Source organism: Colletotrichum costaricense (assembly GCF_030867565.1).
Source record: "Colletotrichum costaricense strain IMI 309622 chromosome Unknown Scaffold_7.1, whole genome shotgun sequence".
Taxonomy (NCBI): domain Eukaryota; kingdom Fungi; phylum Ascomycota; class Sordariomycetes; order Glomerellales; family Glomerellaceae; genus Colletotrichum; species Colletotrichum costaricense.
This window is the reverse complement of record NW_026848236.1, coordinates 478,580-493,352: the sequence shown is the minus strand read 5'-3', so window position 1 is coordinate 493,352 and position 14,773 is coordinate 478,580. Positions and strand designations below refer to the sequence as shown.

The 14,773-nt window shown below is 52.7% G+C and overlaps 5 protein-coding genes across 5 annotated transcripts; 2 read left to right on the top strand and 3 right to left on the bottom strand.

The window, feature by feature from the left end:
• Positions 1-3,837: 3,837 nt before the first annotated feature.
• On the top strand, positions 3,838-4,197 carry CCOS01_07368 (uncharacterized protein; the record flags this gene model as incomplete). The annotated part of the gene is made up of 1 exon (XM_060455534.1): positions 3,838-4,197. One exon carries the CDS (start codon positions 3,838-3,840, stop codon positions 4,195-4,197), a length of 360 nt encoding a protein of 119 aa, XP_060313426.1.
• Positions 4,198-4,593: 396 nt separating this feature from the next.
• Positions 4,594-5,570, top strand: CCOS01_07367 (transmembrane alpha-helix domain-containing protein; the record flags this gene model as incomplete). The annotated part of the gene is made up of 3 exons (XM_060455533.1): positions 4,594-4,936; positions 4,996-5,486; positions 5,556-5,570. The coding sequence occupies 3 exons, from the start codon at positions 4,594-4,596 to the stop codon at positions 5,568-5,570; spliced, it is 849 nt and encodes a 282-aa protein (XP_060313425.1).
• A 1,820-nt stretch (positions 5,571-7,390) lies between these two features.
• On the bottom strand, positions 7,391-7,942 carry CCOS01_07366 (uncharacterized protein; the record flags this gene model as incomplete). The annotated part of the gene is made up of 1 exon (XM_060455532.1): positions 7,391-7,942. A coding segment is annotated over one exon (552 nt), but the record flags the coding sequence as incomplete, so codon positions are not given.
• Positions 7,943-8,102: 160 nt separating this feature from the next.
• On the bottom strand, positions 8,103-9,775 carry CCOS01_07365 (HET domain-containing protein; the record flags this gene model as incomplete). The annotated part of the gene is made up of 4 exons (XM_060455531.1): positions 8,103-8,239; positions 8,363-8,718; positions 9,028-9,386; positions 9,470-9,775. The coding sequence occupies 4 exons, from the start codon at positions 9,773-9,775 to the stop codon at positions 8,103-8,105; spliced, it is 1,158 nt and encodes a 385-aa protein (XP_060313423.1).
• A 573-nt stretch (positions 9,776-10,348) lies between these two features.
• CCOS01_07364 (MYND finger) lies at positions 10,349-14,105 on the bottom strand (the record flags this gene model as incomplete). The annotated part of the gene is made up of 3 exons (XM_060455530.1): positions 10,349-13,776; positions 13,827-13,877; positions 13,934-14,105. The coding sequence occupies 3 exons, from the start codon at positions 14,103-14,105 to the stop codon at positions 10,349-10,351; spliced, it is 3,651 nt and encodes a 1,216-aa protein (XP_060313422.1).
• Positions 14,106-14,773: the final 668 nt, after the last annotated feature.

Here is a 14,773-nt window from a genome sequence, read left to right as displayed (position 1 = left end):
AGGCATTCAACATCATCTCCTCTTTCTTCGCTAGCATCTCGGCACCTGCCTGGGCTTCAATAGCGTGCGTTGGTTTGGATTTTTGCATATAGAAATAGATCCCAGCTTAACCTAGTTAGGCCGTCCATGTCACGCAGCATTTGTGTGTACTGAGTATTGGAGGGACTTCCATGCTTATTTCGAAATACACGTACATAAAAATTGTTCCATCGATATCAATGAATGATCAGACATCTCGCCTGCAGGAAGCCAGCGAGCAGCCCACAGTAACATGACGTGGGTTTTCCTTCTTAATTGATTGTTGAGGCTGTGCTAAGAAGCAACATCAATATCAAGCAAGGAAAAAGTAACGCATCCCGGGTCACCCCAAGCAGGTACCTGCATCGGATGCCCGAGTCTGCGGACGACTAAGGACAAGCTTCTCGATTAAGCGTTTCTTCCTCGAGAAACCCACCCCCTCTGTTCCGCAGCGGCCCAGGATATGCGCGTTCAATTGATCACAACCGCTGTCCAACAGCCGCCCAAAGCCACTGAAGAGATAGAATTCTCCAGTTGATGCAGTGGTGCTCAGGCGGTGCTTCTGGCTCCTCGAGGTGATGGTCCCCTGGGAACATGGGAGGCAGAGGGTCGAACACGTTTCCCTGGTGCGTTGGATGATGAGTCCTCATTTGCTGTCTACGTTTTCCCCATTCCATCCACGCTGCCCTCGTGGAGAGTGGTGACTGGTCTTCTGATGTCCAAATAGCCATCATCAAACTGTTCCTTTTCGTACTGCACGGAGCAAGAGGCGGACAGGAAAGCTCCTTTCACGAGGTTATGTGCTGGCTTTGGCGGAAAGACATGACCGGGACCTTCATCCTCAATCTTGCGTCTGATGCAAGCCACCTGCACACTGTCACTGTGAAGTCCTGCTTGTGAAAGTTGACAGACACAAGACAGTCCAGAAGACGAACCGGCATGCTGCAAGCCTCTCTGTAAGCCTTCTCCCAAGCCTCTTGGCTCGGCCGCCCGTCCTCGTATCCCACCCACACTTCTGGGGTAGAAGAGGGAGAAAGGGGTGGCGTTATCCAAACCAATCTCGCCGCTGTCCTTCTGCTGTGCACCGCGAGCGAAGCAGCAGGCCTCGAGGCCTCGCTGGCAATTGCATGAGCCGTTCGCTAAAGGCGCTGGAATAATGCATCGATGCACAACGTTGGCCCGTCGAATAGTGAATGACCGTTGTGTACGGACTAATTGTGTAAGTATCCGTACTTAGGTATGCACACTACTTTGTACGGGGCACTGGCGAGACTGAAATCCAACGGTTCGCGGCATCTCGACTACGTAGTAATCTCTCATTCGACCATCACCAGATAGCCGGCCAGACCGGCCGATTTCTCACGCACGAAGCTGCACGTTTCCTCTTCCCCCAGATAATACTCCTAATTCTGGCAACATCCAATCTGCCGTACCCATTGCATTACCCGCCCGGGTTCTCCATTTCAGTGGCTCCCGTCCCCAGGTGTTCAAGCCTTGGTGTCGGACAAGATAGGGTGATAGGATCCTTCGTACGGATACGATAGCTGACGGCAGCAACCCAACCCAAACGGTACAACCAACCGGAATATTAGCTAATACTATAAGTTGTAACTAATAGGCGGTAGGCCTCGTCTGGGACGGTCAGCCACCGTTGGTTTCTCGTTTCAAGTTTCAGCCTGCGACTTTTGGACTGCTGCCCCCTCTCCTCCGACGAGTTTCGTTTCCCCCCCTGTGCCGTCGTTTGGGGCGACGACGGCATGAAGATTTGCTGCCCGTTGATGATCATCAGGGACATAGCAGCGGCCAGCTATTACAGTACCAATATCGCTCTGTTACGCTATGAAGTCGTCGGCAGACCCGTCATCGTCATTGTCAGCAGTCAACTGCTGGGCATGTGCTGGCCACTACTGCATCTCAGAGATCCAAGCCAAAACGTCCGTCCGAACAGTCAAACGGGAAGGAATTAACAGAAATCAAAAAAGCAGGGCCGAATCCTCCCCTCTCACGCGGACGGGTACATACGTCCAGCTGGCCCGCAAGCTGCGCCTGCAACAAAGAAGACGAGACGAAGAAGAAAAGAAAGAGGGACTCTGAGGGAGGGGGAAATAGGCACGACCGAGCGAAGGTTCATCCTGTCAGGTAATCCGTGGCACCAGCGGCAAAAAAAAATGCAACGGACGCCGGTGCTCAGGCGTCCCGCCGCACAAATCATGTACGGACGGGTACCTGAGTTTCTGTACGCTCACTGTGGTATTACTGTTCTGTATGGTATGGTGCTCTGTATGGCACACACACACACTCTTTTTAATCCCAGTCTCATCCAAAAGCATTCTTGGGTGGTTCTGTCTGGGATGACCGTATGCACGCCCATGCGCGTGACACCCTGACAATCAGCGTCAAACACACGGCCCTGGCGGCAGCAGGCGATGAAAGAACACACGCCGGAAGAGAGAAAGAAGCTGTTCTTCATCTAGTATGGGAGGGAGCTGCCGTGTTGTGTGGTTGTACGGCAGATAACCGTCAGCAGAGGAGTTCCTTCGCGTCTTCGCTTTCGCAACCACGAACCACCTCCTATTCTGACTTCAAAGCGAAGCGAACGGCACATTCGGCAGATCGTACACGAGCAGAGAAGATTCCACGGTTGGAAGCGGCCGATCGGGATGCGATGCCCATGAGAAGATCGCATCCTCGAACAACGAACAGCGCTCAGACTTTCCACAACACAGATATGTCTTCACAACTCAATGCCGCTGTTCATAACTCGCCGTGGTATCATCAATGATGTAGCGAGTGTGTCAAGTTATTCACCGCCTCCCCCTTTTCCATACACCCCGTGCACAACATCAGATTTATGAAGGCCCGCGCGATATTCTCGCAGGCGGCATCGCACACCAAGAGCTCGTGGTGGTGTGTCGCATATGTGGAGGATTAAATTGGAAAGTGGATCTGATCACTCGACGGCTCGCGATAGCGTGTACCATGAACAGTCCGTCAAGTTGAGTTCATGTTATGACAAGCTGAGGCCTCCCACCACTTCATCTAACAGACTTCAGTCTCTTCAAACCGTACTCAGTACCGCCAACCCCCGATACAGCCCATGATCTGCACAGTCAACTGCGCCCCTGACGGTAATTCTTGTTCCTGAATTCTTGCCCGGGAAGACCCAAACATGGCTCACCCCTGTCGCACTACTGCGGATGTATCCAATCGACGCCAACGTTGGACAGCAGCACGAAAGACCTGTACCCAATTGAATCTGTTCGGATGGAGCCAAAGCCAGGCGCGGCATGAAGCCATTGGATAACGGCCGCGTTAAGTTCTCGCTCGACTATTCCCAAAACTGCCTGGAGCCGTGGATTCTCTTCCCCCCGTTTTCCCTTTCTTCCATCCCAGTCTGTTCACAACTTCACCCCCGTCTCTGCTCTCTCGCTGCCTCTGTGCCGCTGTGAAAGCCACGGACGTGTGGCCAGGGGACCCCTTGGCTGTTACCGAACACTGCTGCAGGGCATGTCCTAGAGTCGAGGAGGGTGTCCCACTGTCGAAAGTTACGCGTGTGTGCCCTTTCGAGCTGGAAAAGTTGTGCACACACCAGATGGCAGAACGGGAAGCCATCCCTACCTTTGCCTAGACCTGCCCTAGTTTTCACTATTCAGTACTCGTATGTACACTACACACTGCACATGCCTACACTACCACCCTCCTCAAGGCTCTGTGGGCACGAGAGACAGAGCCTGAGAGGACGGAGGCAGACACCAGAGAGAGAAAAGAGGAGTTGGTACTTGTGGTATTCTGGGTCTACACCCTCCCGAACCCCCCGGGATGCCGCAAAGTGGACTCCTAATTTCGCTTTTCCTCCTCATCTCAACCCACTCCGTGCTCGTTTCCCTCTTTTCAACAAAACAAGCCGTTCCCTCCAATTCCACCCGCTGTCACTCGTTCCATTTCCTCCCCTCCCCCCCAAGTCTCTCCCTCTTCCATTGCCTTGCCTTGCCTTGTTACTCATCTTCCCAATCTCGCCAAGGTCTCCTCCTCTTTTTCCCTTGTTCATTTACCCTCTCCTTTCAATGTCATTTACTCGGTGATATCCTCTTTTTTTTTGCCAGCAAAAGAGAACAACGTGAAGGAGAAAGAACAAGAGGCTTCGTAAAAGCCCAAACCAACTCGCGAAGAAACCATTAGGAGGCCTGTTTGTGCCCACACATTCTTTAGGACTCGCCTTGTTTGCCGCACGACCCGAACACGGTCCTGCTTCGACCGATACACTCGCTCAACCCTCAACATCATCATCATCTAACCCTCCTCCGATCGATCGAATTACGATTCTCTCGACGGATACAACTTATTAATCGAACTGGGTGGAAAATCGAGAGGACGCTGCTTGGATTTCGATATCTGGGAAAGCATTCGGTGGCCGACTGAACCGCACCGAGGCAATAACCCCTGAGACACGTCGACAACCCTCGAACCCGCAAGACCTGTCATCGTCTTCGAGTCCTGGAATCGATTCGAGACCGCACCTTCATTCAACCTACTTTTCGTTTCAACGCTTTCGTTATACCCCCCTCGACAACCATTATGAAGTACTCAGTAGCTGTTCTGGCCGCCGTGGCCTTTGGCTTTAGCTCAGCCCAGACTGCCACCACTACGTCAGGATATCAGAAGCCCAGTGAGGCCGCGAGGCCAGGCGCCATCACCAACCACGGATGCTACAACGCGTCATCAACGACATGGCAGAAGTACCCCGTAGAGAATATCAGTACCGGATCATGCACGTTGGAATGCCAAACTAAGCAGAAGAAGAATGTCGCCGCTATCAACGGCGAGGACTGCTACTGCGGTGACTCGTACCCGCCAAAGGTTGACGTTGTCGACGACAAGAAGTGCAACTTCCCTTGCCCATTCTACCCGGAAGAGGCTTGTATGTTACCCTACGTCTCATGGTTCAACTTTTGAAGTAATGGCTAACCTTTGTGAAAGGCGGTGGTGTCGAAGACATGATGTACTACTCCGTCTTCAACACGGGTCTCAAGCTCGTCGTTCCCGATGAGGACGTTGCAACCACCACAACGGCCGCAGCCACCACCAAGGCCACGACAACAACCGCCGCCAACGGCGTCGTCTCAACCGTCATCGAGACCCCCGTCGCGACAACATCGGCCGCGGCAACCGAGACGCCCAAGAAGAGCACCAACGTCGCCGGCATCGCCGCGGGCGTCGTCGTCGGCGTCGTGGCCATCGCCGCCATCGTCGGCGCCGCCTTCTTCTTCGTCCGCAGGAAGCGCAACGCCGAGATCGAGGAGGAGCACCGCCGCAACGCCGCCGTCAACGCCTTCATCGGCGGCTCCAAGCCGCCCAGCAGCAGCGGCGTCTCCATGTCCGACTCCCGCATGGATCCCACCCTGGCGCACCGACGCATGAGCGATGGCAGCATTGCCGACAACCAAGATTACTCGCGGAAGATTCTCCGAGTAAGTTTATGAGAGATGAGATGTTTTAAAATGAGATGAACCCTGAAAAAGCTAATTCCCCTCATCAAGGTTACCAACGCATGAGCACCTCACATCATGACGACAAACGACCTGAAAGCCTGTCCTGGGGCTTCTTTGAATTACTTCTTTCTACACAATTCTGGCATCAAAGGCGTTTTGTGGTGTTCAATCTCCCGACGCTGGCTTACTCGGGGGCGTCTTCCGAAAAAAACGACCAGTGTCGTCGGATTTTTCATTTGTATCATGGTGTAGGGTAAACATATCTTGGGAAATTACGATATGGGTTTTTGCGTTGGATACATCTATCAAATCTCTCTTGTTTTTGGACACAACCATACACAAAAAATCCGCCCTTTCGGCCACGACCTCCCTCCCTACGCCGTCCACTCCTTTTGCAACTATCTACAATTTAGACAACTTTTGGATATCACAACCAACCTACCAACCAAACGGGGGGCTTTCGTCTCGAGACATTTCCCCTCCTACCCCCTTACCTACCCTCAAATTACGACCCGCCACTACCACAGCACCAATACCTTTTTTTTAAAAACACGTCACCCGGTCCGCCAACCACTTACCACCTACACTGGGTACTTTCGATTCTACCGATGGGAAGGGGTTGACAGGCCGAGATCATGTTCATCACAAAAACACGGCGGCAGTTGGAAATAAAAACCTTGTTGAACGACATTCTATGGAAAGAGTCATAACGGAGTATGGTGGCGTAACCCCCCTTCCCATCTTGTGTATAGTAACCATGGCACCTTCATATTATGAACGCGAAGGGGCCTACGCCTTGGGAGGGATTATTACACGGCAGAGATCTTCAATATCATCTTGGATAAACCAACTTTGGCCCTCCCTTGGAGTGTCCGTGTGAGAAGAGGAGAGAGATTTGGCCAACTTGGGCTCAACCCGATGGAAGCAAGAGATAGGAGGCTGGTGCGGGAATTCTTTTTTTTTGGGTTGATACAGCGTGTTCAAAGTTAACTTGGGTTATGGAAATGTGGCGTGGTAATCGAGCAAAATATCCAATGACCTCATATTTCATCATTTTGTCCCTTCTAATCGCATTGACTTGAACGAACGGCCGTGAACTTGCAGGAGGACAAGATCCGACTGCCGCGTCTAGTACACTGGGCGTCCTTCCGAGCGCCGCCTCCGAGCTCCGAGCACGCGCCGTTTGTGTGTGACCCGGCTTGAAGAGAGTAATGCCCGACGAGGTCACCTGACATTCTACAACGGGACTGCAGCCTTTCTCCCTACCTACTTACTACTTCATCGCCTCCCTTGCAGACTGGAGTAAGGTAGTGTGACCGACTGCCAACTTTCGAGCCTGCCCCATCCCCAGCCTTCTGCCAACATTTTTTAAGCTTGGGCAACAAGACCATACCTTGTTTGCGGGCTGCCCGATGGGGGGCAGGATACTTGACCGAAAGGCCTCCAGCACGTGGGCATTGAAAACTGGGGGGAGGGGAGGGAATAAAGACAAAGATTGGGATTGGACGTTGGCTTGTGCTTGCAACACTGGCTATTCAGCGTTCAGCCTTTTCCTGTGGTTTTAGTGTGGGTGCGCTGGGGAAAGAAAATTGGGGATTGGTGTGTGTCAAGTTTAGGCCCCTGACGATCATTTTTCGGGATTTTTTCCTCTGTCCTGTCCTTTCTTGGTGTGTGTGGTCGGTCCGTTTGTGTGGTGGTGAACAGTACCTTTTTGGTCGAGTAAGCGGTCAACGAACGCTGATCCTTGGTAACTAAAACCAGTCACATCACTGAGACTAGCCGCCCGAGGTTGATACATGGGAAGCGAAAAAGAGAATAACTTTCTTAAGCTCTAGTATGTTAGATCTCAAGTCGTCTCAGTTGTGTTGGTTGGTTCTTGACTTCTAGCGTTCATGGTGTCTTCGGACAGCGTGCGGTGTGTTTTGAGGGGACTGGGTGGATGAGAAACAAATGGGCGATGCGTCGAAGCCTGAAGGGGATGTCCTTGACGATGATGATGCCCATTCATCCTCTTCCAGTTCTTGGCCTGGCGCCATTTTCAGTGTCTGAGTTGAAAGTGTCTTCCCCCACCCTTGCTTAGATCTTATTGATTGGTCTTGGGGATGGCTTGTCGTTGTTTCAACAGTGACGAATGAGCGTAGTCGGCCTTTTTGGGGGGCTGGATATCGGGCTGAAGTCTGACCTTCTCCAAGTATCGGGAGTTGCGGGCTCTTTGGTAATGACAACAGGGCTGGCCGTGGAGACTGTGGAGATCTGCAAAGTTGTGGACATTGCGTGGGTTTCTTTTCTGGGGATCGTTGAAGTCTCTTCCCGTCATCTAGGCTCCTCGTCCGAGTGAATTCAGTCTGGTTCCGAAAGGAAAAGATGACATAGTTGCTGGGCTTTGGAGGCTTTGGAGGTGGTCCTGTGCTGCTTGATGCATGTACCGACGGGCAGTGTGATTTTCTGGTACCGAGTACGGATCCTTTTCCAAATGCCGGGTCTCGCGGTGTAGTATCCGGACGTTCGGTATGACGTCGTGATGGGAGTACGGGGGCATGAAACGTCGTTGCTTGTCCTTTAAGTTGACGAGGGCTGGAACGATATTTGGTAGCGTCATTTGTCTGACATATATCGTATCAGGTCTGCCATGGGAAGGAATGGAAGCCCTTTTTGCTCCTGTACCCTTTGAGGCTCCTTGAGATATTTGCAAGATAGTATAAGGCGCATCTTCTCATCCACCTCTGCTGTGACTGTTACATCAAAAGAGAATTGGCCATGACAGCAGATAGCCCGGGCAGACGACAAGTTACTAGGGGAATAAGGTAGCAGGGAACGCTTGTACAACCGCATTTCTGTTTCCGACGAAGAGGTACCCTCAGGATAGACTATGCCCTCCTTCAGCTCCCATGGCCAGTCTGGGACCAGGAAGAGCTGAACCTCAGGCGGTCGATCTTTGACCTTGAACAGAACTAGACAGATGATGACATTCGAAGGCAGGGCGCTCAAGGACAACTTGATGATGCCCATAAAATCTTCAGCCTGTGCCTCCCCCACGAATCCCCGATAGACGGGGTTCCAGAGGAAGCTGGGCTCGGCCGCGAGAAGCTTGCCACATCTGCTGAGGCAGTCTCCTGGAGCCCATTCCAGCTTGAAGAAGTGGCCCGGCCGCTGCTCGAGTCTGCGGCTCTCTGAGGCCGTGACCGTCTTCCTGACGCACACGTCGATAAAACTGTGAAATGACGGCCCATCGCTCTCATACCGGCAGCGCCCAGGCGTCGCGCGGACCCAGCCCTCCGCGGTGAAAACTAGGCCGATTTAAATGCTATGCTGATAGTGGCACTTTTGGCAATTCCCTTGCATCAAAAAAGGGAGCAGCCAAGTGGCGCTTGCGTCCGTGTTCACGCCTAAGACGTAGGTAAATCGGACGCCTTTGTTGGTGATGGAGAATTCATTCCGGTCTGATGTGAGTCGATTGCATCGCATGTAATTGCCGCAGAATGTGAACTCCGCTAGTTCTTGGGCGAAGATGCCTCTATACCGCTGATTCTCATCAACTGCTACCCAGGCGAACAGCGACAAGTCATCTGTCTCCTTGGCAATCTCTTCCTGGAGTCGCTGAAAGGCTTTTCTGCCCTCGCCGTAGATCATGGGGATGTGGATGTCGAAGAGCCCGAGGAGGGAGTAGGCCCGATCCTCGACACGGGTCGTTCGGCGATGCGCTGCCCATGACATTTTGACGGCAACGGGAACAGCCGATAGTTCCTTCTCGAATGTCAAGATATCGATATCGATGTTGGTTATCGTCGATAGACGCCCCGACCATACGTCTTTGGAGAACCTCAACTTCCACCCAGCATCGTAAAACTCCACATCGGCCGGCGCGATGAGCTCTTGCACCTAGACAGATCGGATATCTTATGGATCCCAGGCCCAGTACTGCCAACTTCCGGGCGGAGATCCGAGAGAAATACCAAGCAGACCTTCGCCTCCTGGTACCATCGAAACATGGAGTTAATGGCTTCGCTGAGCTCGGCGCTGCTGGACTTGTCGATGCAACAGGTGTCGATCCACGCGTATCCCAGGCCCTTCTCCTGTGCAATCTCACAGGTCTTTGCGATCTTGTCAAAGCCTGCCTTGCTTTTCGTCGTTGACGCCACAGCGGTGGAGGACATCTCCTGAAAAGAGATCTCGCCGCTCTCCCAAGTGTGCGAGAGTATGGCATAGTCGATTTCGGAGGGCTCCGCGAAGCTCTCGAGGACGAGGGTCTTCGTATTGACAAGCCACATGACTGAACAAAACAGAAGTTTTCTCAACTAAACGCTTTCGAGACGAGCGCGGAGGGTAACGTTGTCGTCTGCGAGATGTGTTTTGCACAATGTCCTCCTGTTCAAAAGACGGCTTCTCAGCTGGGAAAAGAGGGGAAAGAAGCTGAAAGATGCCCGGTCCAGATTTGGAAGTGTAGAAGGTCAGAATACGCGACGCCATTGGTTGCTCGACATAGCCTGCATGAGCCTCCCGCGATTGATCCACGGAAGCCTTGTTGCAAAATCATCATACGATCGTCCCTTTTGTGAAAGTTTCTGCTTAAATTGACACCAGTAAGCACGTGAGGCCGCCTTATTATTACATGGTGACTGGAAATGTCAGCAATGCTCGCGGAAGCATACTCGACCTACCTCAAGCCTAAGATCCCTCAGGGATAACTTCATACATGAAGATTGGAAATTTCATCCTGAGCTGTCGCCGACGTAAATGTTCACAGTAGGATATAGCACCGGAAGGGGAGAGAATTCACTGAACGCCAGCGAGAATTTGGCAAAAGAATCCCTGAGTCTTGCTCAATCGCAACTATGCCGAGTTTACTTTTGATACGCCTCGCTTTCCTTGCACTCGCCACGATGCTTTCGCCAATCCTTCTTCTGGCAATCGGCACTGCAATACTTGACATTCAAGCAGCGCATACACTTCTTCAGAGCGGCGCCGTTCGTTGGCTCCTTGCCGCAGTTGGTGCACCTTTCCTTAGGCGGCGCCATACCATTAGCGCGATAATCCTTATATTTATTCGTGTCCACAATCTCCTCCACAAATGGTACAGCGAACGTCGGGCTGATGGCAATGCGGGTGGCGTATTTGGACGCGGTGTCCCACTCTGGGAGCCCGATGAAGTTCGCAGGGAACTGTCCGCGGCCGCAGGAGCAGAGGACAGGCTCACTGGGTTCCAGCGATAAGGGTATGGTGGCGCCGGCCTTGCGGTACTCGCACGACGAATTATGGTTCCACGTCCGGGTACGCTCGGCCATGGCAGGGAGGACCTTCTTCCAGAGGATGAGTTCCTCGTCGTTGACGGTGACAGAGGCCATCTCGAGCTCTCTCAGAAGCAGAAGGAATGGCTCTACCTTCTTGATAATGGGGAGCGTGAATGGTAGGACTGCGGCATCGAGGACGACGGAGGCAGAGGCAGCATCGAGACGGAGAGCGGAGACGAAGAAGAGCATGTGAATGCCGCCGCGGTCCGGATGGTTGAGACAGAAGAGGCCAGTTTGGCCACCTTGTTGACCCGTGGAGAGCATAGTCATGGTGAAGATTGACTCCTTGAAGTTGACGCGGGGCGAGGGGGCGAGGTCGAGCCTGCTGGCGTTGATACGCTCGCGCAGTGCCCTCTCACGGACCGAGAACTCGAAGGAGAGGAGTGTGTTGAGGAAGGGAAGCTCATCCTTTTTGGCGACGTCGATGATAGGGAGGCGGTCGAGGTTCAAGTGCGGGGTGTTGAGATCGGCTGGGGTGTTTGAGAGACCTCGTGCAAGCTGAGTCGGATAGATAAAGTCGGTGAGTACTGTGTTCGTTTCTGGATCGCTGCTAGGTTCGGCAAAGGGGGCAATAACCTCGACGTAGGCGGATGTACGAGCGATGCGAGTTTTCGCCTTGCTGGCGTCGATGAGAGCGGGAAAGGTGAGAGGATAGACAAGCTCCTTGTCACCAAACACGACGTTGACGGTGAAGGGAGACACTTGATCAAGGGTAATGGGTAGCTTGTCACTAAGGAATTTCTTGCCCTTGGTAGACAGGATATCGAGATGTCCAGTAATGGTTTCGATTCTCTCCTGTCTTTGTGATGCGTTTGCGGTGAAGGTCGATTCTGTGTCCGTGCTCTTTTCGAAAGCAGTCTCCGCGACAAGTCCCGCAGCTTCAGAAGCAGCCGGATACCTTGTCTGACCGGGCATGTACTTGGTGATGAAGACGCTGTCCTCGTCAGCCAACTTAGCCTGGAAGATTCTGAGTTCGCTACCGAGAGTCTTGCTGAAGACAGCGATACTTTGTGCAGAGCTCAGGACCTCTAGGCGGACATAGGAAGTTTTGCGTTCCACCTGCAACGCCGCAGCAGAGACGTAGAAGGTTGCGATGAGCGGAGATTTCCCAAGCCAACCTGCTGGGTCTGCATCGACGGTGACCGAGAAGTCGCTGGTGTCACGGTTACCACTGGATTTGACGGTCCCAAAGACAAGCTGTACCTCGTCGTAGAAGTTGTGCCACTTGTGGTTGGCGTCTTCACCAGAGACCAATGAACCTCTGATGGTGGGAGAACTGATTTTGGCTTGGTCAGAGCCGTCAAAGGCCCGCGCAATCTTCTCCCGCGGGACAACGAGAGTCACGGCCACGACCTCTGGGACTGATGTCCAGGAGTCGAACCCGCCGAGGTTACGGTTAGGCTTGATCTCTGCCCGAAGCCAGTCTTCTGAGTCGACCCCCTGCGTATGCATCTGCACAGACAAATCTTGTCTAAGATTCCCCGTGAACATCAGGCTTCTTTCAGCGGATATTTTCTGGAGCAGAAATCCGCAAGTCTTTCCAAAATTGTCGACAGATAGACGCAGCTTGAGGTAATGGAGAAGGGAGACGAGGGTGCCCCGGTGGAAGTGGGAGTAGGCCGTGTTGCGGATAAGCTGCGTGACGGATGACTTCGAGATGGACAGAAGCTTCATGGGGTTCTCGTGTGCGAAGACCTTAAGGTAGAGGCTGAAGAAGATGCTGGCTAGCGCTTCAGATTCGATTGCGAGAGGCCCGGAGGCGTTGACTCCTGAGAAAAGCTTGCTCTGTTTCCATGTAATTCGACTGTGCACTTGAGCCACTTCGTCGCCTTTCGCCTGGATGCTCTTAGTGCTCAGACCGATCAAGATCTCATCGACGCTTGAAACGGCAGTGGAGTTGGTCCAGTATTCGACCGCGCTCGCGCCTACCAACAGTGATATCGTGGGGCCGTGGCCGTACAAGAGGGTATCAAAGGCCTCTTTGGCGGTACTTTCTCTCTTCAAAAGGGTTTCGGTGAAGACAGCCGACCAGGGGTGGGGTGTGAGCAGAGGTAGAGCCGACATGAGAATGTTCAATGTGCCAAAGTGGTCTGCGAGGTTGGATGTGTCAACGGTGTCGAATGCGATCGGAGCTGTTGACTTGGCGCCGTACACATCTTGGTCCAAGGACAGGACGCGGGCATCGAATTGGCGACGGTACCATCCGGCAGACGTCTCCTTGGTGACGATTAAGTGCTGCAGAGTGTGGCAGAACGCAAGGGCTTCACTGGCGGTGGAACGGATCACCAACTTCTTCCCACGAAGAAGAGTCCCACAGGCAGTCGCCCACTCTCGGAATTGTGTCTTTGCGGCCGAGAAAATCCTGGTCCTCTCATCCTGTTGATCAGGCTTCAGAGGAGACTGTTCGGTCAAGGGGATGAAGGCCACAGCAAGATGGAAGCCGAGGACGGGGTCAGTTCCGTAGTGCAAGAGATGGTGTTTCGACAGCGAGGCATAGAAGAGGGGGTTTGGGTTGCTGACGGCACCGTTGGGTGTAGCGTCGGCGGACTCCCAGAACTGCTGAGAAGCTTCGGTAACTTCCTGTGCGTTTTTTAGTGCAGCAGGAGCAGCTGATCGCAAACCGGTGAAAGCTACAGCGTTGCCGAAGGCAATTCTCTTCATCTCAATGGAGTGTTTGAGATTAGCAGTCAAGGCTTCGGAATTGGCGATGACATTGTCGGACGCAGCGGCATTCTCATAGCTGGTCCAGACGGCACGAACGTCGTCGAGGGTGGCCTGATCACAGAAGGGCAAGACTTTGCCGTATGAGCTTGATTTCCACGACTTCAGAGACTCTGATGCTCTGAGAAGCTTCTTGACTTGAGATGATAAGATGTGTAGGTCTGAGCTGTCAATGTGAAGGTTGTAGTACAAGTTCCAGGGGGTATTTCCGGAGACATTGTCATTGTCGATGAGCAGAGAGAAGAGAAAGATGTTGCGTGCTTCAGATTGTCAGCAAATACTTATTGGCGGATGCAAACTTTGAACATACCCAGAATAGCTTCATCGATGTCATTGACTGTGATATCCAGATTGCGACCAGCTGATGGCGGATTAGAAAGGTGGATGTGATTTCACCAAGACCTATGCAGCACTTACGTAGTCCAATCTCATTGTAGGCTGTGTAAATGATGTTCCTCACATCGCCGCAACCAAGTAGTAGTAAACTGGCATCGACTCCATTAGGCAGGTTTTTGGCCAAGTTGATGGCCGGTGTATTGCCTAGCGCATAGAAGTAGGAGGTCGAGTTGGCAACAGTTGGGGTGAACATTGTGACTGAAAGCGAGCCTGGGAATACCTAGATGACGTGAAAAATGCTCAATGATGAAGGTAGAGAGAGAGGAGTACGGAGTACGGTCTCTTTGTGCTTCAAGGTGTTGGAATGCCCCTATGAGGTCGACGCCCTACCACAAAAGGCTTGCCTGACGTGAACAAAATAGCAAGAGGAGGGGACGAATTGTGGTCTCAGACCAGCATGTAGTTGGTAGGTCAAGGAGGAGAACTCCCAAAGTGAAGAAGATGAAATCTCAAGAGATGAAGTAATGTGAAAAGGAAGCTCAACTTGATCTCTCTTTCCTCTTTCGGCTTATTCAAGCGAAAGTCGGGCAGGACGAAGGCACACAGTCTTGGTGACGAGGTGAGAGCTCTGGAGGGGTCGGCGGCAGCTGGCACCAGATGGACTTGATTCCTTCGTTATGGTAACCCGTGCTGACCGCCCTCACTAGCCACACTCTCTGCCCGGCAGAAAGAGCAGGTGGAGGCTTCAGCCACTCCATTTTGATGCTTTTCGCGACGCTCATCGCGTTTTTGTTTCCCAGCTACAGCACTTGGGGAATCAACGTGCAGCTTGCGCAAAAGTCCACGCATATCCATCACTGCGATTTTAAACGGCCGGGCGACAAACTCTTCCTTTCGATCCACATCAATCGCTCTCGAGTC